The following is a 23,559-nucleotide window of genomic DNA, read 5'->3' on the forward strand; positions in this document are numbered from 1 at the left end:
CTATTGGTTTCTTCCTCCTTCTGACACAAGAAACATCTGGAAGTCATAGGAATCCCCCTTCTCTGCAAAACTTCATGAGTGAGACAAGCTTATGAAGAAAGTTTTACTTTTTTAATAGAAAAGTTTCTGATTTGGGGAATCACTTGAAGAAGACGACAGGCATCATTGCAAAATTGTTTTATGAGAAAACGAGGCCCAAATAGATAAATCCGAACCAAAAACCAAAAAACCGACCGAAATTTCAAAAACCAAACCGAATTGAACCGGCCGATTGCCCACCCCTAGATTCAATATAAGCTCCTCTTTTTTCTTTACTTAAATCCATCACAAATTAAGTGTGTTGAATTATACATTTCAAACGTATTATCTGATAATTGGCTTTCTATTCTCTCAAAAGTTTATTTAAGGCTTTTCCCCTACAGTACTACCTTAGTATTGTATATCAATAAGATTTTACCTTACAAGAAAAAAAATATTTAGGTTTTACCTAAATTCAGTACAATCACAACTTAGAGATCATTGCTTCATTTTCACCGAGTGCTCAATGTTTTTATTTTAATAATTTTTTTCCTTGGTAATTATCTCATAGATCTATATAGAAACATAGGAGCATTCTATTTGATGAAGTTATATAGTGCTTAAAATAAAAGGTGAAAGAACTTCTATAATATGGACACATCACTTTATGAAAAGGGTGCATTGAGCTCTATATCCTATGTTTCTCATGAATTGTTGTAAGATCTGATTTGTTATAGTTCAACAGAAATAAGGGAGGTCAAGGATACATACTTAAACCTTGAGGGCAGTTTTTGTAATTGAATTGTTCAACTAGTGGCATAGCCTTCTCGCTGAAGTTATGTCTCCCATTAATATCTGAAACCCTGATTGCTATGAGGTGGAAAATAATGTCTGATGATCTTTTGTTGATGGTCAATCCTTCAGTTTTGAAGTCATCTTGGGGAAAAGGTTTTTTTTTTATGTTTGAACTGTCCCAGACCCCACTTTGTGGGATTATACTGGGTTTTTTGTTGTTGTAACTGTCCCTAGAAAATCGATGTTGTCACGAAGATTTCTCTGGAATTTTCAGAGAGTTAAACACTTAATTTCCATAAAGTATTGTCATCTTTCCTGTGGTGAAAGTGATAGTATGATTGATTTATTTGGTCTCTAAGGCTTTTGCTCAAGATGTGCACTCTTATTATGATTCATTTCTTTGGTCTCTAAGGCTTTTGCTCAAGATGCATTGTCTTTAAATCTCTTTATACAGGTCGTAGAGAAAGATAATTCTCTGATGAGTTGGATTTGCTCAAGGTTTAAGAAATTAAGTAAATCAGCATCCCCTCGAGTTGTTTCAGATATTTCCTCAGTTCTTGAAGGAATATTGCAGTCTTTCTTAGATGAAGTGAAGGCAGAAAAAACGCATGAGTATGGTGATGAGGATGGTTTGGGTACAGTAAAGTATGCTAGTGAGTACTCGGGTCACGAGCTATCTGCTAAAAAAGAAACTCATGAAGTTTCTCGAAGCCCAGCAATCCCTCTGGGAGCAAATCACCGTTCCAGTATGAAATCAAATACTGATAGTGGTGAGCATAGGCCTGTGGTTTTTGATTCCAAAGAGTCTGGAGTTTTACCAAGGCCTAAAGAGGTTTATAACCAGCAGATTCTTTCACCTATTGCTAGAACACCGTCGAACTTGAGAAGTGGTTCATCTGATTTAGGCCACCATGGTGGCCTGATGGAGAACCACCAAAATCCAAATATGGACCGTTCATTACCAGCCTCAAGATCAACTGGAGGCATGAGTTGTTCCATGGAGTCGCCTATGCAGCGTTTACCACTGCCTCATTCTTCCACAAATCAAGTTGTTTGGTACACTGATGGAGACCCAGCTGCCGCAGATATCTTTCCCGCTTCAAATCAGCTATGGTTGGGGTCTTTAGGCCCTGATGCATCTGAAGCTGCTGTCAGACATAAGTTTGAGATGTTTGGTCCAGTGTATCAATTTGCATTCTTTGCATTCAGAGGTTTTGCTTTGGTTGAGTACCAAAACATTATGGACGCGGTGAGAGTCAGGGAAATCATGCAGGGAACTTCTCCTTGGGGTGCTGGTCTTCGAATAAAGTTCTTGGATATAGGATTAGGAACCAAGGGGGCTATAAATGGTGTTGCTGTTGGTTCTAGTTGCTATATTTATGTTGGAAGTGTTCAGAACCATTGGATGAAGGATAATGTTATGCATGAGCTGAGAAAAGCACTTCAAAAAGGTCCTCGGATGGTTACTGATCTAGGCAGCGAAGGTGCATTGCTGATGGAGTTCGACACACCTGAGGAGGCCACAATTGCCATGAATCAGCTAAGGCACTGGCGTAAGGGAAGGAGTAACTGCAATCAGCCCCTAAACTTAGGTGCAGCTAATGCCACCGCGCATGCGGAAGGTGTAAGACCTAGCTCTGCCTCTGTTTATGTTGGTATTGGAAGCAATATTTGTACCAATAGTACTGTTGGGCCAAATCACTCCCAGAACATGCTTGAGAACCATTCTGACAGTCATGTTCCAAGAATGTCACGTCTATCTTCTTTGCTTTCGCAGTTAAGTACCAAATATAATGTTACATACAATCCTGGCTATAAGAGTCATCACATGCCAGGGAACTGTGAAACTGGATTCTTGGGAGGAGATACAATGCAGACAAATACAGTACGGATTAGTATTCCAAATGGTAGCTCCTTGTTTATCACAGAAGATGAGCTTTTGGCTATTTGTAATCTTGCCATTGACAACAAAGGTTCTATCATCAGGTTAATGAGGGAAAATATGCCTATGGGTTCTTGTTGGCTAGTTGAATGCAGCAGCATGGATTCTGCAAATACTCTCCTGAAGACTCTTCGTGATTGTCCTGGGTTATTCTTCCAGATAGAATTCAGGTATGTACATTTTACCTCCCCCCCCCCCCAACAAACAAAAAAAAAAACCCCACAAGCCCCAAAACGGAAAAGGGGGAAAGAGTTCAGGTATGTAATTGCTTCGAGCTGCTTGTCAGGTTTTAATTCACTCGACACTGATATTTTTCAACGTCTTTGTTCTAGTGCTATTTGATTGTTTATTATAGGTTTAAAGCGACAATTTGATTTCTGTACTTTTCTAGTCTTTCCCACTCTGATTGGGAACAAGTCCTCTTGTTTTTGGACGAGTTTGTCTCTGTTTAGTGTGTAGTCGTCAAAAAACTTACCTGTTAATTTTCCTTATATTTAAGATATGATTTACCACATAGCTATATCCCTCAAGAGTGTTGGGGAATGTTCCATATCAAAAAAGAAAAAAAAATGTTGGAGAATTTTAATGACATATATCATGGAAGTTACCTTTCCCGATAACAACCAAGCTTTATTGAAAACCTGAGTGTACACAGATAGTATGTCCTTCAATCTTTCCCATGTTGAAATTTGCCCTTAGCAGTCCCTTGCAGCTCTGATCACGAGTGATACACTTGCGTGCATTGAATTCAGAAATAGGCATGTTTATGGAAACCTTACCGAAACTTTTCTGTAACCTTCATAGACCTGTGGTGAAAAGTGATGCACTTGAATTAGCACCCAAGGGTGTGCCTAGCGGTCAATGAAGTGGGTTGAGAACCATAAGGTCTTAGGTTCAAATTCCAGCGGAGACAAAAAGACTAGGTGGTTTCTTCGCATCAACCCAAGCCTTACTGGACAGAGTTACTCGGTACCTATGCTGGTGGCAGGTAGCAAGTACCCCGTGGAATTAGTCGAGGTGCGCGCAAGCTGGCCCGAATGCCGTGGTTATAAAAAAAAGTAGTGTTTTTCCCCCTTAACAAACCTAGAAATTTTTGAAAAGATCTGGAGTCATTTGAATGATTTGTCACATTTGAATTTCTAACACTCTCTTCTTATCTTTTGTTTTTGGTTCCTGTATACCTAGAGTGCTTTACATTGTGTTAAAAGCTTAGGACGGTCTTGCTCTATAATCTGAGCTTAACAATTGAGCTTCTCCTCCTGTTGTTCAAACAGTCACCCTGGGCAGCATCATATTCCTGCTCCTGTAAAAAATGAAGGTAGTATTATGGAACTCACATCACCCAGACTAAAACCAGAGCAAGCTAGCATGCCTCATGCTGGATATGCACCTCAGTCGAACTGGACACCTTTAGCAAGCAGAGGGATGCCCGAAGTTGGTACTGGAAAAGCTGATATGTTGGTTCCGATTCCATCACCTAGAGGTACTTGTCCATTACTCTAGTTGTGATCTTTCCAGTAGCAGTTTGATGCTCATTGTCATACTCATTGTCATACGGTTCTCCTGATGATTTCTGCAGGTAATAATATATTCTCTGGTGTTGTTAATGACATGTGGATGCACAGGAAAACTGAAGCAGAGCTTCATTCTAGACCGGCAATTGTTGCCTGCAATCCTGCACCTCCTCAATTGCCTACTAGACCACTACAGCCTATTCAAGGACCTCCTACCGTGCCGCCGCCAGTTCAAGCACTTCCTCCTGCAGCAGCACAGCCAATTCAAGGACCTCCTATTGCACCACCACAGCAAGCACAACCGCCGCCCTTTGGGCTCCCAATGTACTTCCCCCCAACTGGGTGGGATTCACGTGGTCTGAACCATAACTTGCCTCCAAATCCAATTCCATCTGGTGCACTTCCTACTAATCTCCACCATTGTTCAGTTGCACCACCATTTGTACCTGCTTCTGTGACTCCACTGTCACAGATGCAAGGCACCTCCATGCCACCATTTGATCATATGTTTCCCGTGCCTGTTGTTCGACCACCAGTTACGTCTTTACCACCACCACCTCCTCAGCTCGACTCATTACCCCCATTACCTCCACCTGTCTTGCAGCCTCCATTACCTTCATCCCCGCCTCCACCACCTTATCCTGACCCACCTAATATTCCTCCTCCACCTAGTTCCCCGCCTCCCCCGCCACCTCCATTATCGGAATCTTTGAATTTGGTTAGTTCTGAACCATACTTGCAGTATCAGTGGCGGGGCTCCTTGAGTAAAAGTGGAGTTCATTACTGTACGATTTATGCACAAAGAGTAGAGTCGGATGTTTGCAGGTATTCAAATGCCAATGCTGAGCCCACAGAGTAAGGACTTCAGTGCCTTTGATGTTTTGATGATTGATTTGTAAATATTCTTTTTTTTAAAAGTGGAAATGTGTGCAGATGGCCTGCTAAGTTGGATATGACCAAACGCACTGATTTTCGGCATGTCAAATCAACATTTTGTAGTACACCACCCCACAAAGTGAGTCCTTTGAACATTATAAGGAACGCTCTGCATATCATATATATATATATATAGCACATATTAGCACCTTTTGATAATTGTTGTTTGGCAGCTTTACTCTTTGTATATCTGTGCCATATCTTTACCAGGTTTACCTATTCTAACATTTCTACTTTCTTGTTCAAATTAATGTGACACAGAAGGAGATATGCTGGTTGCTACCTTCTTCTCCAATAGATCACAAGGGCGTAAGTTAATCATGCTCTCCTTCAGTTTTCATTACAGATGAATGCAGTCATGATGTATGCTAGATGGTAGATGGAGAAATGTTTTTGTGTATCTTCCCAAATTACTTGTTATCACCTTGATTTGTGCGCGTATTTTTCCCTAAAATGGGAACTAAATAGAATTTCCAAAGAAAATCATTTTAGAAAGAGGATCCAGATATAGGAATTTGAACTTTTTCCTCAGCTGTTTGCTAAAATAATTAGTCCAGTATCCAACTTTTCCCACTGGTTTTATCCATGACTTGCTATATATGCTCAGATATGGACCTTAAGGAGATTTTTTCTGCATTTACTTTTTACTTTTCAAAATTCCTTCTATTTTTTTGCAACAATTGCTCAATTGTTACAACTGGAAGCGATTTAGAGGACTAAAATGTAGTAACTTGCTTTGCAGTTTCATGATTTTATATCATACCTGAAGCAGAGGGAATGTGCTGGTGTAATTAAAATTCCAGCCATAAAATCAATGTGGGCAAGGCTTCTCTTCATCCTTCCACAGTCATCTGATACCTGCTCTATGCTCTCAGTTGTGCCTAATCCATCTCTTTGTCTAATTGGTCTGGTGTTGCCTAAAGAAACAAACTTTGAATGGGTGTGATGTTAGTATATGTGGGCAATACCGCATCGGGAAAAGGATGGACGTGCTGCTAATTGCCTAATGCTGCTGCTCGCCAGGTTTTCTTCAGCTTTTTCCATGATTTTCGTAATGGCATTTTTCAGAGCTTTGGTGAACGCCCATGGATCACAAAGATATTCCCGATGGGCATTCAGTTCTGATTTGCAGTTGCAGCAATGTTGAACGGACCGATAGTGATTTGCTCGCAAGTATCAATCTGATATACAATATCGGGCAATAGATCAACTCCTCATTCTGTTGAACCGCTGTCATCTAGTGTGAGATAGTTACTGGGAAGTTAATGTAATTTTAATTTAAATTGTAGGTAACTCACAAATCATTTCATTGATATTGCACCAAGTTGGTGCCAACTCAATGTTAAGTAATACCGTAGTAGCGATGAAGTTGGAGGAAAGCATCAGGAAAGAATTGAGTGTCTTATTTGTAGGAGTCTTCTGTACTTAGAATCTGCTAAGCCTTTTCTTCTTTCTTTCTTATCTCCGTTTATAGTGGAGCGACATTTTTTGATGTCCATGTAAGCATAGTAGAATATGATTGTATGTAAAGTGTGAAGAAAAATTAGCTACACGAATGTTAACTATTTGGTGCTGGCTTCGCTATGGATGGACTGCTGGTATGTAGCTCGACGTTCTAATTTTTGATAGTATGCAATGTGAGTAAAGTTCTATTTATGGGGTTAGAAAATTCTTTCTATTTCCGTAAGACCCATGTTCCCTTATTACCGCTTGAGTTCAGACTAAGATAAATCGAAGTGTATGATTATAATCTTATCAAAGGAAAATAAAATCATTCAACTCTATTATACATTATCAAACAGTTGTCCGACTTTGTGTTTGAATCTGATGTAGACTAGTAGTCGAGTTAGCTCTTTGCTGACATCGACTCATGTACAATGTCCGGTTGCTGGTCATGTCTCCGGTCCAGTTTAGCAGCCAAGGGCGGCTGAGGTTACTATCTTGAACATGCTAAAGACTATATCATTGGCACCTTTCACTCAAACAATAGTAGCAGTGAAAATTGCTTGCAACCATTATCACTGGAAAGGCAAAATTTGTTTCTTGTACTATCGAAGATAGTAGGCAGTGGAAAGAACCCTATAAGCATTATTTCAGTTCCAACTCTGAAGATAAAGATAATAAATTGTACTATGAAACAACTAGAACTTATCAATGAATAAGCATACTTTATTATTATTTCTAGCAGTAGATCTATTTGGTATATACATATTTTCTTGCAATATTATCATAAAAATTACCAAGTATGTAGTTTAAATCATAAAACACATAAGGTAGACAGGGGCAGATGTAGTATTTTAAAGCCGGGTTCATTTGAACCAAATACTTTTGATACAGAGTATAAATTCATGTGTAAGAATATATTAAAATTGTAACAAATAATATGTCTGAATTCATAATAATAAAAATACAATTAATTCAATACTAAAAACCTTAAAGACTGAATCCATAAAGTTTAAATCATTGATGCGCGAAGGTTGAGTATCGATGCACAAATACGAGGATACGGGAAAAAAACGAAAAAACAAGAAGCAATGATAGACTTGGGACAAAGTATTACTCCATCATTAGTATTAGCAGAAGTAAAGATCAAATCATCCCTTAGATATCAATACGAAAACGGAAAAGATCCAAAATTGCCCTGAACTATGAGAAATGAAGCAATTTTATCCTCCGTTAATAATTGGGGTCAGATACACCCCTATCGTTACCAAATGGACTCAAATATACTCTTATTGACTAACAATCAACTATTAAAAAAGTAATTAATCTTTTGTCGAATCAGTATTTTCCACATGTCCAAGCTTAAAATTAAACCAACCCCAAACATTAAAAATTCTTTCTCTTCCTCCTCATCTTCTCACACCATGACTCCTCCCTACCAGCGGCCACTCGAAAATTTCGCCGGCAATTTCGAGCTCATATTAGAACTATAATCTATAGCTCAATTGGTTATTTTAGCGAACTAGCTCACAATTTTCCCTGATTCTTAGACAATATTTTCTATTTATAGTGGATATGTAAATCATTAGTTCTTTGTTGGAAAAGTAATGTGATTTTTGGAACAAAATTAATAAATCCTTGCGGATAAGGAAAGCTAATGACTTTCTTATCTATCCAAGACGCCAATTGGTTTTCTTATGCTGCTTCTGGCAGTGTTAGTTTCCCCCACGGTTAAAGCTTTCTCCATTATCACAAGTTACCCTCATAAATTACATATCAAATAAATCTTTATTGAAATCTCTCAAGAAATATACTTAGATCCTTTCAACTTAGTAGTCACTCCAATAATTATATTCATCTCCTATCTCACATATGTTACAACTTGTAATATTGAATTCTTTTCTTTCTTGAATATGTAACTTCATGTTCATGTGAATTTCATGATCTTTAAACCTCATTATTTGTTTATTAATTTTTAATGAAAATTTAATTGTGGGTTTAGGAGGGAAAAAATAAAGATGGGGAAGTCACCGGGGAAATTTCTGGCGATGGTTGCTGGCAGATGAGTGGCGGTGTGAGAAGATGAAGAGAAAAAGAGATGGTTTAAAATCTTCGGGGTTGATTTAATTTTAAGCTTGGACATCTAGCAAATACCGAAGGATTAATTACTTTCTTAATAGTTGATTGTTAGTCAGTAATGGTATATTTGAGCCCATTTGGTAACAGTAGAGGTATATCTGACCCCAACTATTAACGGAGGTTAAAATTGCTTCATTTCTCATAGTTCAGGAGCAATTTTGGACCTTTTCCGAAATTAAAGTTCAAACCAAGTAAGATTATCTTTTTATGAATATTAATTTTCTAGTATAGTACTTAAACACAATTAAATACCATGGATAATAATTTTCATGAATATTACTTGGGCAAGAAGGTTAATAGCTTGTTTGGCCAAGTTTATTTTTGGGCCAAAAAATATTTTTTTCTTTTTTTCAAAAGCACTTTTGATAAAAAATTGAGGTGTTTGTCCAAGCTTTTAAAAGGAAAAAAATTATTTTTGAAGAGAAACAGAAATAATTTTTAAGAAACAGAAAAAAATAGATTCAATCTAAAAAAATACTTTTGAGAAAAATATATTTAGAATCAATTTTCAAAAAATTGGTCAAACACACTCTAAAGTATTTTTCAAATTAATTAACCAAAAAAAAGTTACCAAACATGCTATAATTTCAACTTCCCCAAAACGATGCTCCAATCCGGTTCGGCGGCACTGAAGGAGAAAAACTATATTCGCCTGTGTGCACGAAGTCAATACATTAACATAACATAGTTTTGAGTATCTAAAATTATAGCTGAAGACATGTCGAATCGCTATTATAGTAGCCAAAACAGGAACGAAAAAACTCAGAAGAAGTTTGTTCCAAAGAAGGAACCTCACAATTCTCAAACCCTAGCAAATTCCTTCAGGCAATCGATCTCTAAGCAATCCGATGGAGGTGCTGCCGCCGTTAACTCCACTAACGCCGGCTCCGCTGCCAGAGAGCTCAGCAGTAGGGTTATGATGGGAAACAGTGGCGCCTGGGTTTCCACCGCTATTCCTAGTGGAAGTTTTGTGGATTATTTGCCTCAGGATGAGGCAGTAGCAGCTGGCCTTGGAGCCGATGAGGGTGCATTGGATCCCGTGGAGTCGCAGCGTGTGGTTGATGTTTTGAACAGGGAGTTGTGTCGGTTACTTAAGATTAATGCAAGAGATTTCTGGCGAGAAGGTGATATTTTGCTCTTGCTTCGTGAAATCTGGTTATGATTTGTATGGTTTGAATAATATGTGAATTCTTAGGTATTATTTGTATCATTTGATTATTTGTAGCGGTCCGATTTGAATAAATTTGCATCAAGTTTATAGGAACGAAGATTGCTCATGTCAACCTTGTTGTTTTTCTGTATTGAAGAAAAAAAATGATTAATGATGTTTGAAGCTTTATAATTTAAACAGACTGCTTATGCTGTGTAGTAAAATGGTTGGACCCCCGTAAAAACACCTTTTTTCGTTATTCCACATTTGCTGCAGAAGACTTCAAAGCTCTATCCTACATTTAATGCTTAGACACCAAAATGCCATGCCAGGCTGAAAGAGAATATTAATCGGTGCTTATAGAAACAATAAAAAGAAAAAAAATCTCCAACCATTGTGCATAATCCTTGTATCAGCAGCGAAATTCCGTTAGAGAAATGTTTGATACGTTTGTTCTGCTTAAAACCAACACCCAAAGAAGATAGTAGTAAATTTGGATTGTTTGTTGCTTATTTATTGAGTAACGACTTGGTCAATGACGCAATGCGTAGGAAAGCATCCAAGGTTTATATGAGCTTTAAGAAAATTAAAGCACGTGCTTTAGTAAATTAAGGTACGGATGATTTTATGCTGCACTTAGTAGTTAGTATCATGGATTAAGCGCCCTTAGTTTAATAACATTGTTGGGTTGTTGTACATTTTTTCTCCTCTCCTGCTTTCGGTCTTTATTAGTGGTCAGCGGCATTTCTCTTCACTCTTTTCTTGAAAGCATTTTTAGGGGAGATGGTACAATTTTCCATACTAGAGCCAGAGTTATAGTCAGGTGTGCTACCTTGCTGGCCACATCAGTGCCATATGATCATTACCTGATACACTACAACAACAAACCCAGTATAATCCGAATAAAATGGGGTCTGGGGAGGGTAGAGTGTACGCAGCCTTACCCCTACCTTGAGAAGGTCTAGCCTGGCATTACCTGATACACTGTAAAGCATAAATTAGGATATTCCTCTTCTGTAATAATATATTTGCCTAATGCTCTTTTTGGGTATACTTTAATTGTGTAATCGTTGCCATTACATTTGCTATGCTCCTTGTAAGATTAAAGAATCTCGATCAAATTCATTCATGTTAAAACATCTTTTTTTTGGGGGGGGGGGGGGGGGGGGATAGGTTTTAGGGTTTAGGGTTTGTATATTGTGTTACTGTACAACTTTTACCCACGTCTCCCAATTTCTCTATTTACCAGTGGCCAGCGACAGTTCCCTTCACTCTTTTCTTGAAAGCTTTCTGAAGTTCAGGAGTAGGTGGTATGATTTTCCATATCGAGGAGCCAGGGGTATAGTTGCTGGGGTCATTGTTGGTGAGTTTGAGCTCTGCCGGCGTATCTTTATGGTCTTATATCGCATGTGAGTTACACCATTTCCAAAGTATTTGATGCATCAAGTTGTATTTCCTATGTTGTGCCTTTTGATCTAAACGGCTCTTATATTTAAATTAAATGCTAGATCGTCAAATCGGGACCCTGGAGCTAAGACTGCTGATAGTCTTAGTCAGAAAGATCATGCAGGTGTGTGCCCCTGACTCATTGCAGTTATTATTTATGACCTTTTTAGACTTCAAATTTTATGATTGATTGGAATTTTATTTTGGAGGTCAATTTCAAAAGTTATATACAAGTGGCAGTGCAGGTGTATCATGTTTGTTTTTTGTATTGAATTTTATGCAAGTAAAATGCTTTATTCACTGCCTTTCCTTATATTATGCCTAGCAGGAAGATCATGAATTTCAGAAAATGGAAATACTACCTCTGAAGTGTCAAATAGAAGCGTAGTTTTCTTTCCATTACCTCTGTGTAATAGTGGCTAACAAGTTTGAATCGGCAAGGTTCAATTGCAATATTATGCTTGTGAAAAATTGAACATGTGTAATGTATCTGATTCTAACTCCCTCGAAACAACATCCTAGACCCTTTTTTCTTATGGTTTAATTGGAACATTATCAGCTCTAAGAACCCCCTAATATGACAATGTCCCATTTTAGATTAGATTTTTCAACTCTAATAGCTTGCTTTTTCTGATTTGTCAACCATTTCCGTATATTAGCTTAGAATCAAAGTTATTCAAAACTTGCCATTTTCACAAGCAATGGTGGTTATCCATGCAAGGCCATTGAATTCATTTGCATAGTAAAAGTCCTGAAGATGTATATATTTCTCTAATTATCTTTGGAAATTATATTCGAGTGCACAATATTCACTAATTGCACTTGTAGCCCTTTTGCAGGAAAAGAAGTTGCTTGATTTACCAAAGTTATTAGACATATGTGCCATATATGGTCATGAAAATGAAGATCTGACAAGAATATTGGTATGTTAACTGTACTGGCTTGTCGCTAAGCGATTGATGATATGGCTTATTGTTCTTTGGTTTCAGTTTTATCTTGTTTCATAACACAAATCCCGATGGTGAGCTAACATTTCTGACCTATTATTCTGCTTCCAGTGGCAGGAAAATTGTCCTGTTAGAGGACAAGAAATATGAGAAATACTATTTCACTTCTGTGCCTTTACCCGTTCTTTGGATCCTTCTTCTTCCTCCCTTCACTAAAATTTAAAACTAAAAAGAGTATTATAGAGGGTATCACATGCAAATTGATCAAATGGACCAACTTTCAACTTCAGAAGTTCATCAGCAAATTGGCCTTGAAATTTGAACATTTCAGGCACCTTCTGTAAGATATAAACATCTGAGGAAATAACTACTGTAGTTGTTTTCTTGTCTTTCTATGGGGTGGGGAACACACAGAGTATCAAAATTACTGCCCATCCATGTCATGTGGCAGCTTTATCTCTTGTCTAGCTAAGAATAGCTTCACCAAGAAATCAAAAACTTCTAATATATGAAGAGAAAATCTAGAAACCGTCCACGTAAAAATGTAAAACTCTTTGCTTAAATGCTCTTACATGTAAAACTTCTATCTATGAGTTGTTTACTCTCAAAGATTATATATGTCGGTAGAAAATATAATGAACTTCTAGTACTTATTATTATTATATTTATTTATTTTTATTCAATATATAGATGGTTACTATTTTCTTTATTTTTATTTTTATTCTATATAATATTGGCATGTACATTACACCCCTTAGGTGCGGTCCCTCCCAAGACAACGCGGGATGCTTTATGTATCGGGCCTGCCCTTTAGTATAATTTGTGGCAGTTGTGTAATGTAATGGTTGGGAAATGCTTTTTGATGAATATTGGGAACTTGGTTTTCTTCATGAGCCTAGACTTCTATTACTACTTGTTGTCGTCTTAGTTTTTGGTTTTTTGATTGCATTACTTACTGCTAGTTTTGTATTTTTGCTTCGGTTGTCAGATTGGTTTGCTTGTTATTGCCCCTCCCCTCTCCCCTTCCTGAGCCGAGGGTCTACCGGAAACAGCCTCTCTGCCTTCTTAAAAGCAGGGGTAAGGTCTGCGTACACTCTAACCTTCCCAAACCCCACTTGTGGGACTACACTGAGTATGTTGTTGTTGTATAATATTGGCCTGAGATGAGTTTAAATGGAGTAATATGGTATAAATTTTACTTAAAAAAAATATGTCCACTGAAACTTTCTCACCTCTTCATAATACTCCTCCATAAGCCACATCAAAACGGTGTTGTGATGTTTAGGTTTGAAATCATATCTCAGTTGTGCACATGCTTTGCATGACGATATATTGAAGTATGGATTAAAAATACCTAGATGGAGTTAAAATTTTGATATTTAGATCAGTGTTTTGGATAGCGTGCGGCGGCAAATAGCGACGAGGGTCCGCTTCACTGAGGCGAGAGGCGTGCAGCGAAGCGCTCGCCTTTTTGATGTGAAGCGACAATTTATACAAAAACATAAAATATTATATATATTAATAAATATATCAATTCAAAAGTTAAACTCAACAGATAGTCATAGTAGATTCATAAACTAAAGTCTAAAGTGTAAAACACGCAACATCTATTCTTCTTCAAGATTTTCAAATTCTAGAACTTCATGAATGTTAGCATTATATTGGCTATCATCTTCTTCATCCTCGGAGTCTTCATCATTTAGGGACCGGCTTGAACTTGCTACTCCTTTTCCCTTGTAATTTGAACTTGAAGAACTCCCTCTAAGACCATAGATATTCTCCTCAACACCAGCCGCCATAGAAACAGTACCCCAATCAAGATCATCTCCTACATATACTTGTTCTTCTTCATGATTTTGTGGGGCTCCAGTTAACCATTCATTTGCCTCGTCAATGTTATCCAACAAAATTGGATCAATGGTATCGCGAGCTTCATAACGTCGCCTCAATGTTCTATTGTATTTAATATACACTAGATCATTGAAACGCGATAACTCAAGCCTATTCCTTTTCTTGGAGTGAATCTGCGCATAAATTGTTTAGATTAATTAATAGATACTAATAATAATACAATATAGAATATTTTAATATAATAAGTCTGTTTCTTACATGCTCAAATACGCTCCAATTTCTCTCGCATCCGGATGCACTACAAGTTAGGCCTAGTATTTTGATGGCAAACTTTTGCAAGTTTGGAGTTTGATGTCCAAATTGCATCCACCATTCAACTATAGAAAAATATTTTAAAAGTTAATAAGTATAAATCAAATAAATTAAATTAAAACTATAAGGATATCTATATTAAAGTTAGTTACCTGGCGACCTTATTTCTCTGGCTCTAATGGCCGCCTGTAAACCAAAAAGGCCATCTGCTTGTGAGTACCTACCAAACTCCTCCCCTATTTGATCTACCATCACTGAATCAGGGACCAACTTCTCAAGACATTGATGGTACCAACCCAAACCTCTGAATCCAAAGTGTCATCTCTAGTGTTCTTGTAAAATAATCCTGGGTTCAGAAGATGGCCTGCTGCATGCAAAGGTCGATGGAGTTGATTCGACCACCTGCTATCAATAATCTCAAAAACTTTCTCATATTTCCTAACATCTCCCTCAAATGACGCTTCAATAGTCTCTTTGGCTCTATCCATAGCTTCATAAAGATAGCCCATTGGTGGTTTTCTCTCCCCATCCACCATACGAAGCACCCTAATCAAAGGACCACCAACTTTAAGAGCCCGAACAACGTCATTCCAGAATGATGGAGAAATAAGAACTTTGGCAACTTCTTTCCCCGCAGCTTCCTTTGCATATCTATTATCTTTCCATTCATTTGAAAGAACTAGCTTTCTCAAGTTTTTCTTTTGCAAGTAAAAACTATGCAATGTTAAGAAAGCCGTTGCAAATCTAGTCTTGGCCGGTCTCACCAAATTTCTTTCATTTGTGAATTTCCTCATGAAATTCAACAACAACGGCCTCTGACTGATGTAAGAATATATCTTGACGGCCTTAGTGAAAACTATAAAAGTAACAATAACAATTTTATAGTTAATACTTAATAGGACATAAGTATAAAACTATAAATAAAGTTAAAGCTTTAAAGATAACTATATTAAAGTTACCTGAAGCATATGGGTTTTCCTTGAATATGTCACCAAACATCAAGTTGATACAATGGGCAGCACATGGAGTCCAATAAATGTGTGGATACATAGCTTCCATCATCTTACCCGCACTAACATTCTCACTAGCATTATCGGTAACAACCTGTACAACATTTTCCTTTCCAATTTTATCAATAGTTTTCTAAACAAGTTGTACATTTTGCTTCCATCCGTAGAAGAGTTGCTAGCATCGTAAGATTCAAGAAAAACACTCCCTTTTGGAGAGTTCACCAACACATTTATGATCATTTTCCCATTCCGCGCTGTCCATTTATCCATCATAATGGAACATCCAAACTTGTTCCATTCCACTTTATGCTCCTCAATAATTTTGTCTATCTTCTTCACCTCTTTTTTAAGATGAGTTACTCTAACTTCATGATAGCTAGGAGGCTTCATTCCTGGGCCATATTGTCCTACGGCCTCAATGAATTTATCAAAAGTTTTGTAGTTAACACAGTTGAAAGGAAGCCCTGCATCGTACATCCATGCTGCAAAGGCACTTACGGCGCGATCCCTCAAAATCTTCTTGGCTTTTAAACCTGAACTAGAATCATCTTTTCCCTTTTCTTGTTGTTTTGCCGAGAAATAAAGATTGAGAGGACCTTTTGTCACAGTACGTGTCGTGGATGACCCACTAGAACTATTAGAAGATATCTTTTGAGTTTTTTGGAGGGGAGGTCCCATTTGATCATCTTCATCCATTTCATCATCTTCATCAATTAGATTCACCGATGCTTCAAAATTCATTTGAGTTTTTGTCACATTTTTCTTATCAACAAATGCTTTTACTTCCTCCCTAACCTCGGGCGGACAAAGAGGACATTGTACTACATTTTTAAATCCACCTATCAAATGTTGCTTGTGACGAGTTATTCCACCATGATATGTTTTTTCACAAAATACACATTTAATTGCGGATCTTGATGAGCCTTTTATAGCATAATTCCAAGCTATATCATTTCGTTTATTACTATCGGATGACGCCATTTCAATGTTGTTTTATAGAAAAAAAAATTATCACGTCAGTATGCAATTAATTCTATTCTATAAGACTATAAGTTTATAATTGAAAAAACATAGCAAAAAAAAAACAGAGCCTAAAAAGAGACTACTGCTACTGCCTCTGCTGTCGAAAAACAAACCCAAAAAAAAAATAAGAGAAGAAGGGAAGAAAGAGGAAGGGAAGAAAGAAAGAAAGAGCCCCTGCTCTGCTCTGCTCTGCCTCTGCTCGAAAAACAGCGCACCAAAAATAAGACAAGAAGAAGAAGAAGAAGAAGAAGAAGGAAGAAAGAAAGAAAGAAGAAGGAGTTGATCGCTGAACTGAAGAAAGAAGAAGAAGAAAAAGAAAAATCGAAGTGTTGACTGTCGAAGTCGAAGAAGAAGAGAAGAAGAAGAAGAAGAAGAAGAAAGGAGAAGAAGGAGATCGCTGAACTGAAGAAAGAAGAAAGAACAAGAAAAAGAAAAAGAAAAAAGAAGATGACAGCAATGGTCGAATCCAAGTGTCGACTGTCGAAGTCGAAGAAGAAGAAGAAGAAGAAAAAAGGAGAAGAAAGTAACATACCTGGTTTACTGTGCTGATGTTTGATTATGGAGAAGATGAATCCCAAGCCCTAATCTTTGAAGTTGCTTAGTTGTATTCGCTGAAGGAGAAGAAGTTAAAACCCAAGCCCTAATATTTGTATTTTACACTGTCGCTGCCTTTTTCTTCTTTTTCTCCAAATAGCGTCGCTACGCTACGCCTCTCGCTACACAGGCAGAAGCGTACGCTTTTTCAGAATCGCACCGCAACAGCCCAAAATAGCGCTACTGCCTCGCGCCGCGTCGCCACACCCTATTAGCGACGTAGCGCTCGCTATTTACAACACTGATTTAGATCAACACTGCTTTGTAGATCTTCTGCATATCTCTGAAATATTCCCTGGTGGATTAGGCGTTGAGACCAATTTCATATAAATGTTTGTAAACATTGGGATCATTACTTAGCTTCCTGAACTAAGAAGAGTTTGTAGTAGAGAGATTTAAGCACAGCCTACTATAAAATTCAATTTTTGTCTTGGGTTAAATATCACGTGCATGACCCACTGCAATCACAGTGCCTATTCTTTTAGGCCTCAAATCTGACAAGTGCACTGTAGTCGTGCTGCATATGGCAGCAAATGGGGTTCATTTGGTCTTGTCACCAATTTTAACTCAAGAAACAACTGTGTCAAAAGAAAATGTATCAGGAGATCTAGATGAACCGTTTACTTTTGTTTTGTTTTTGCTTATGATTTGTAAAATACTTGTGACAGCTCCTAGTTGGTGCTATGTTAATAATACACTTACTATTTCTCTCGAGAAAATTAAAAAAGAAACAACTGTTTGGAATTCTTTTCTTAAGCATTCAGTGAAACCAAATTTAGAAACAGTTTCCTTTGCCTTCGACATACATTTTGATAAGACAGTGCTTCCTGTTGTCATTTCTGCTTTGTGTTTGCTTTTCCTGCTTCATCCAAATTTGAGTATTTTCTTCTTTTTAATCAAGGATGCTATTGGATATTCAGATTCCCTGTTTCTGACTCATGTCTGTATCGATGTTGTTCAGGTCTTCAATGCCATAAAGTCACAGCCATGGATCCATGATGATCTTTCATCTGTTATTTCGCACTTTCTTAGCATCGTGCAGACTATGTATCAGAGGTGTACATCATCGTTAGAGGTATTCTTCCTTTAATGGCCTGTACTCTTAATTGACATCTTTACATTTATTAAACATAGGGGGTCAGGGAAAGGGGATATGGAAGACGGAGTAGTTGGAATCAAACCCGCACTTATTGCGTGAGAGAATCCTCTGATACCAGTATACCACTAAACTTTATGTCTTGTGGTACCCTTTATTCATTTAAAGAGTCGGTGAATTATCCAACATTGATTTGTGCTTTATTTCTGTTACTGAGATTTGAAATATTAGACTTTCCCCTATTTTTCTTTGCTTCCTACTTTGCATGTTCCTGTACTTCCATTGCCAGAGTGGTTCCTGGTTGCATATATCTCAGATGCTTTTGTATAGAGTACAAGCTTTTTTTGTTAAGTAGAAACTTGCATCTCACTGTTTGTCCAAAAGGCATGAATGTATAAGTTCAAGCTTTCCTTGAGGTCGTTTCAAGCTAACATCATTTGATTTACTTTTAAGATAAGAAATATTTTCATTTTATATTATGGGAATAAGTATATGCTTGAATAGACGAATTTGGGGTCTACTACGAGCTATTTTTTTGAGTTTTTTTTTTTGGAATGTGTTGAAGATATAGTTAAGTAAATAAAAGTGTGCTCTCAGGTTTAAGTTTTTAGATGAGATAGTCACATTACAATAGAGTGCTTATGTGTTGTATTTAGATGTGTATGGAGTGGTGTACTTATATGCAGAAATGATAAATGCAGTTGTCTGTGCTTAGTACACGTGTTTCTTTTACTACCATGGTTCTAGTTTTATGAATATCTTGAGCCATCTAGATGTATGTTGATATACATACTGTTAAATGTGGGTTTCTCATAAGGATGCTGGCGATCGCAAAAAAGATCTTGCAAAGGGTTATCCAAAGTTATACAGGACTAACTATTGTATGGCTGACTGCAGGTTTTATTTTCCTCTGGTCACTTGCAAGATCATGGGCACAATCGACTTCAAACAGACTATCTAGAGGTGAGTTGAGTTGAGTTTATTCCGATGGGCAGTAAGATAGTTCAGGAATATGTGTATATATCTGTGTGGTTTCTTTTGTTTGAATAAGGATGCTAACTTAGTACAAATGAGAACATTCCTTCATGTGGAGACCACTGAATTTTGAGATGATTGCACTGCGCTCTTTTAGGGGAAAATTATCCACCAAAAACTTTTATTTCTTATATTGATTAGCTTCATGTGCCTGTTAATAATTGAGGTCTCACTTGTATGCGTTCTCCTTCAATTTTCCTGCCAGTAGTGTGCATGGGATTTGTTATTTTTTATTTTTTCTTGCCTGCAGGTGATGGACTTCTTAAATGATGCTGTGGTATCTATGGATGCGTTTGTCAATGCGTATAAGCAAGCATCCATCTACTTCTGCTGTCCTGTTGAAATGAGGTACTGACGTTTTGGTTGACTAAAGTTGTACCAGTATTGTGTAATGTGTATATACTACCGATGAATGGCTAGGTTGATGCACCTAAAATCTCAATGTCTTGCTCCAGAATACAGACCTCCTTATATTGCAGAGCAGCAGAGTATCATTAACTTCTTTCCTTGTATGCGTCTCTGATAATTTGCAATTTATTTATTATTTTTCATGCCTTGCATGCTTGAACATTGTGAATTGTACTTTCATTACACCCAATTTGGGTAATTTGTATTCTCATTACCTGCCTATGGATAAAGAGCTTTTGTGCTTATTTGAGGAAGGCACAACAAAGTTCATATTCATTAGCTTTTTTTGTCTATGCAGTCATGGGAATGAGGAGGTGCTTACTACGCTTGCAAGATTACATGATTCATTGCTGCCCTCTTTGCGGCGGGGTTTCCACATTATTTTAACCTCTGGAAAGAAAGGTTTGACGGAATCATCTAATGAAATGCGCTCAAATGTTTTTGTCAGTCTCAAAATGTTATCCGCAAGGATAGTAAATTTTGGTTGGAAGCTGCTGAACTTGTGCTATCTAAGTGATGAGGCTTTTGTTGAAAGTTCTCCTCTTCCTGCAACCATGAAGATGTTCCCTACCAATGTGGAGGATCCTGCTATAAGAGCAGATATATTAGTGCAGTCAGTGAGGGATATCAGTGGAGATTACTCACAGGCTCTAGAGGGACGTAGCAAAGGCACATTTCTCCAAGTCATTGACAAAAATCACAACATAATGAGCAGAATTGAGTTACTACAGAATACAGGTAATTAGCTTAGACTTACTCTTGTTACTCAAAGTTTAAGGTGGCTCACCGATCTTGCTATTAAGTGGATTCTAAATTAAAGCATGCATGGCAGAAAGAAAATGGAACATATGAGACTCGTTTTGGAGTGAATAACATTTTCTGTGATTGAAGCTTTAGCAGAAATCTGCTACATATCTACATTTGTTTTCTCTTTTGTTATGGCTTGTACATATTTATGTTGAGAAATGTGAACCCCTCTTCTTTCTTCTCTAAATCTTTTTGAGAAACGTGAACCCCTCTTCTTTCTTCCTTGGCTTCCTACTCTTGGAAAAATGTGTAAATCATACACAATGAACAGGTAAATATTACTCTTATCTGACGTCTCATGTCTCTGCTTATTCTTCCTTGAACTCATGCATGTTTGTGATTTTAGGATGGAATCCGATCTGAGTTTGTCTCATGCAGGGTGGATATCAATGGATGATGATCAATTCAAGTTTCTGTCGGGGATCATGGTACACCCAGTAGAAGATAATTTTGGAAAGGCAGCCAATCCGGCAGTCTCCCAAAAGGATAACCAACCACCTGTTGATGAAGACACTGCTATTATGGAGTCAAAAATAAGTCAAATAAAGGACCTCTTCCCTGATTATGGAAAAGGTTTCTTAGCTGCTTGTCTCGAAGTATATAACCTAAATCCTGAAGAGGTCATTCAGAGGATTCTTGAGGGTACCCTTCATGAGGACTTGCAGTCTTTAAACATTTCCTTGGAGAAAATACCACAACCCAAGTCTGGTGTTCCATCCATGACCAGAAATGATAAGGGTAAAGGGAAACTAGTGGAACCTGCGCCAATGCCCCCAAGAAACACTATGCCTGCAGCAACCCCATATCAAGCTGAAGGCTCATCTAATTCATCTACGACTTCAGTTGGAAGGTTTATCAGGAAAACAACCACTGAAGAACCTGCTTCCTTGACACTTGACTCTAGAGATGCAAAGGATTTGGCAAAAACCATTGCACTTTCGTCACAGCTTGAGTATGAAGATGAGTACGACGACTCATTTGATGACCTAGGTCTAAGTATTGGTGATTCAGCATTTGAGGAAACTGAGAACCTCCAAGACAAATCAAATTTCGGTCGTGGGAGAACTTATGAAGCTGATAACGGTAGCTCAGCTTCCAATGCTTCTAAGTGGGGATCACGAAAAAAGCCACAGTTTTACGTCAAAGATGGCAAGAACTACAGCTACAAAGTTGAGGGCTCTGTTGCAGCGGCTAATTACAATGAAGCTTCTTTAGTAAATCAAGCTCAGAAGGAAATGATACATGGATTGGGACGAGGAGGTAATCATCCTTTAGGTGCAGTTAAAAGGCTAACTGAGCCAAGCGAGGCGAAAGATGACGAGCCGGAAACAGATGAGAGTGGTGGAAGGGGGGGAGGTCGTGGGTTCTTCAGAGGGAGAGGAGGGAGGAGAGGAGGAGGTAGATCAAATCATTACAGAAAGGACCAAGCCATGAAAAAACATTTTTCAGGCTTGACAGGCCATTGATATGGAAATTTTCTTTACCTTTAGTATGTATACAAAATGTTGATAAGCCGACGACAAAATAACATTATCTTTTAGCTACCTTTAGAGTTTCCAATCGACTGTATAGGTGATTCGCAGAAACTTCAGTTTGATTTTGTTTCATTGAAAATACTTTAGCATATATGATGACTCTGAGTTTTGTTGAATATACGATGTAATAAAAATGCTTATCAAAATGTTAACAACCGCAGATATTTTTTAAGAGATAATGATTTAATATAAACGATTATGTAAACTATGATATAGTTAGTTTAGGATTGAAAAAGACAAAGTAAAGCAGACCCAAAAACAGAACGATTCCTGAAGTTCTGTTGCCCTTTACTTCCAAGAGAACTCCTGGAAAGACAAGTTCCCAACTCATGAGAATGTGGCCAACCACTAAAGGAAAGTTATATTCCTCTTTAAGCAAATTATTTATTTATTTATTTTTGATAACTAAGAACTTCCAAGGGTCAGTATAGCATGATTTGAAACTTAGCGAATAACAAGTATGTCACTTTACCCTTCTCCACTTAAATATCAATACGACTTACTACATTTTGAAACTCGATGGACCAATAACAAGCCCGTCTCTTAACTCTTCCTCACCACTTAAAAATCCGTCCCTACATTCTTTACTTAAAAATCAAATCTTTTTTATCTGCTATAGGATTCGAACCCGTTAGACGCTCTTACCAATGTACCAAAGCATCTGAACCTCATAATTTCCAAATCCCAGACCCTGCTAGTATCAAATTAGATGCTTCTGAAAATTATAATCTAACAGGTTGTTTTTACTACTCATATTCAAATAGAGTAAAAGGATCAAATATAACCCTTTTACTTTGGTATATTGTTCACATCTACCATCTGTTATGCTATCAGGACATATCTACCCTTACCGTTAGTCAAACTTTTTAAAAATACTCTTCACCTAACGGAAAGCCACCATATTAAAAAATGCCCGTTCTTTTTAAACCCATTAATAACTCGTTAAATTCCTTTCATTTACTGCTTCCTCACATATTAGTCATCTCCTTTATAGTTACTTGTTGAACTCAAGAAGTGAAAGATATAAAAATACCCACAACCATATATTCATTTATGTATTGAGTCCCGATTCTTTTAATATCCTTATTGTATGTTTATTATATTCTATTTTTTTCAATTTCTTTTTTTTCTTCTAGCTTCTCTCTTTGTTTTTTTCCACCATGTCGAACTGTACCGAGTATTCATCATGATTTTCTTTCCATCATGACTTGAATATTTATAGCATCTTATTAGGTTAACAGTTCTGAAGTCTTAAGGCAGCTACCGAAATATTTCATCCTCCAACAGTGAGCCTTTGTTGATGAGTATTCACGCACCATGATTTTCTTATTCTGCTTTAAGCACTTGGGCAACAAGTAATTATCACCAAATCACGCCTTAAGAACCAGAGTTAGATTCCAAGCTATAGGATGAGATACTCATAATTCTTAGTAATAACTGAACGTATAATGAACAAAAATTACAAAATAATTAGAGGAGATTCAATTTAATATCAAACTACAGTCTAAGGAATTCATCAAGAATGAAAGAAAGTACAAGCAACTTAACAACCTAAGTA

At 37.4% G+C, this 23,559-nt stretch overlaps 1 protein-coding gene across 1 annotated transcript in view; it reads left to right on the forward strand.

Annotated features, from left to right (window-relative positions):
* Positions 1-22,175, forward strand: part of LOC107764711 (uncharacterized) — a 28,443-nt gene extending 6,268 nt beyond the window's left edge. The window contains exons 3-17 of the mRNA XM_075227198.1: positions 1,268-2,925; positions 4,030-4,238; positions 4,335-5,124; positions 5,203-5,284; positions 5,467-5,514; positions 5,948-6,145; positions 9,482-9,911; positions 11,187-11,346; positions 11,446-11,507; positions 12,212-12,306; positions 18,082-18,195; positions 19,114-19,179; positions 19,502-19,599; positions 19,958-20,397; positions 20,845-22,175. Of these exons, the coding sequence (XP_075083299.1) occupies positions 1,268-2,925; positions 4,030-4,238; positions 4,335-5,124; positions 5,203-5,284; positions 5,467-5,514; positions 5,948-6,145; positions 9,482-9,911; positions 11,187-11,346; positions 11,446-11,507; positions 12,212-12,306; positions 18,082-18,195; positions 19,114-19,179; positions 19,502-19,599; positions 19,958-20,397; positions 20,845-21,932 (5,538 nt within the window). The 3' untranslated portion in view covers positions 21,933-22,175. The remainder of the gene's footprint in view (positions 1-1,267; positions 2,926-4,029; positions 4,239-4,334; positions 5,125-5,202; positions 5,285-5,466; positions 5,515-5,947; positions 6,146-9,481; positions 9,912-11,186; positions 11,347-11,445; positions 11,508-12,211; positions 12,307-18,081; positions 18,196-19,113; positions 19,180-19,501; positions 19,600-19,957; positions 20,398-20,844) is intronic.
* The last annotated feature ends 1,384 nt before the right edge of the window (positions 22,176-23,559 follow it).

This window comes from Nicotiana tabacum, chromosome 12, assembly GCF_000715075.1.
Source record: "Nicotiana tabacum cultivar K326 chromosome 12, ASM71507v2, whole genome shotgun sequence".
NCBI lineage: Eukaryota > Viridiplantae > Streptophyta > Magnoliopsida > Solanales > Solanaceae > Nicotiana > Nicotiana tabacum.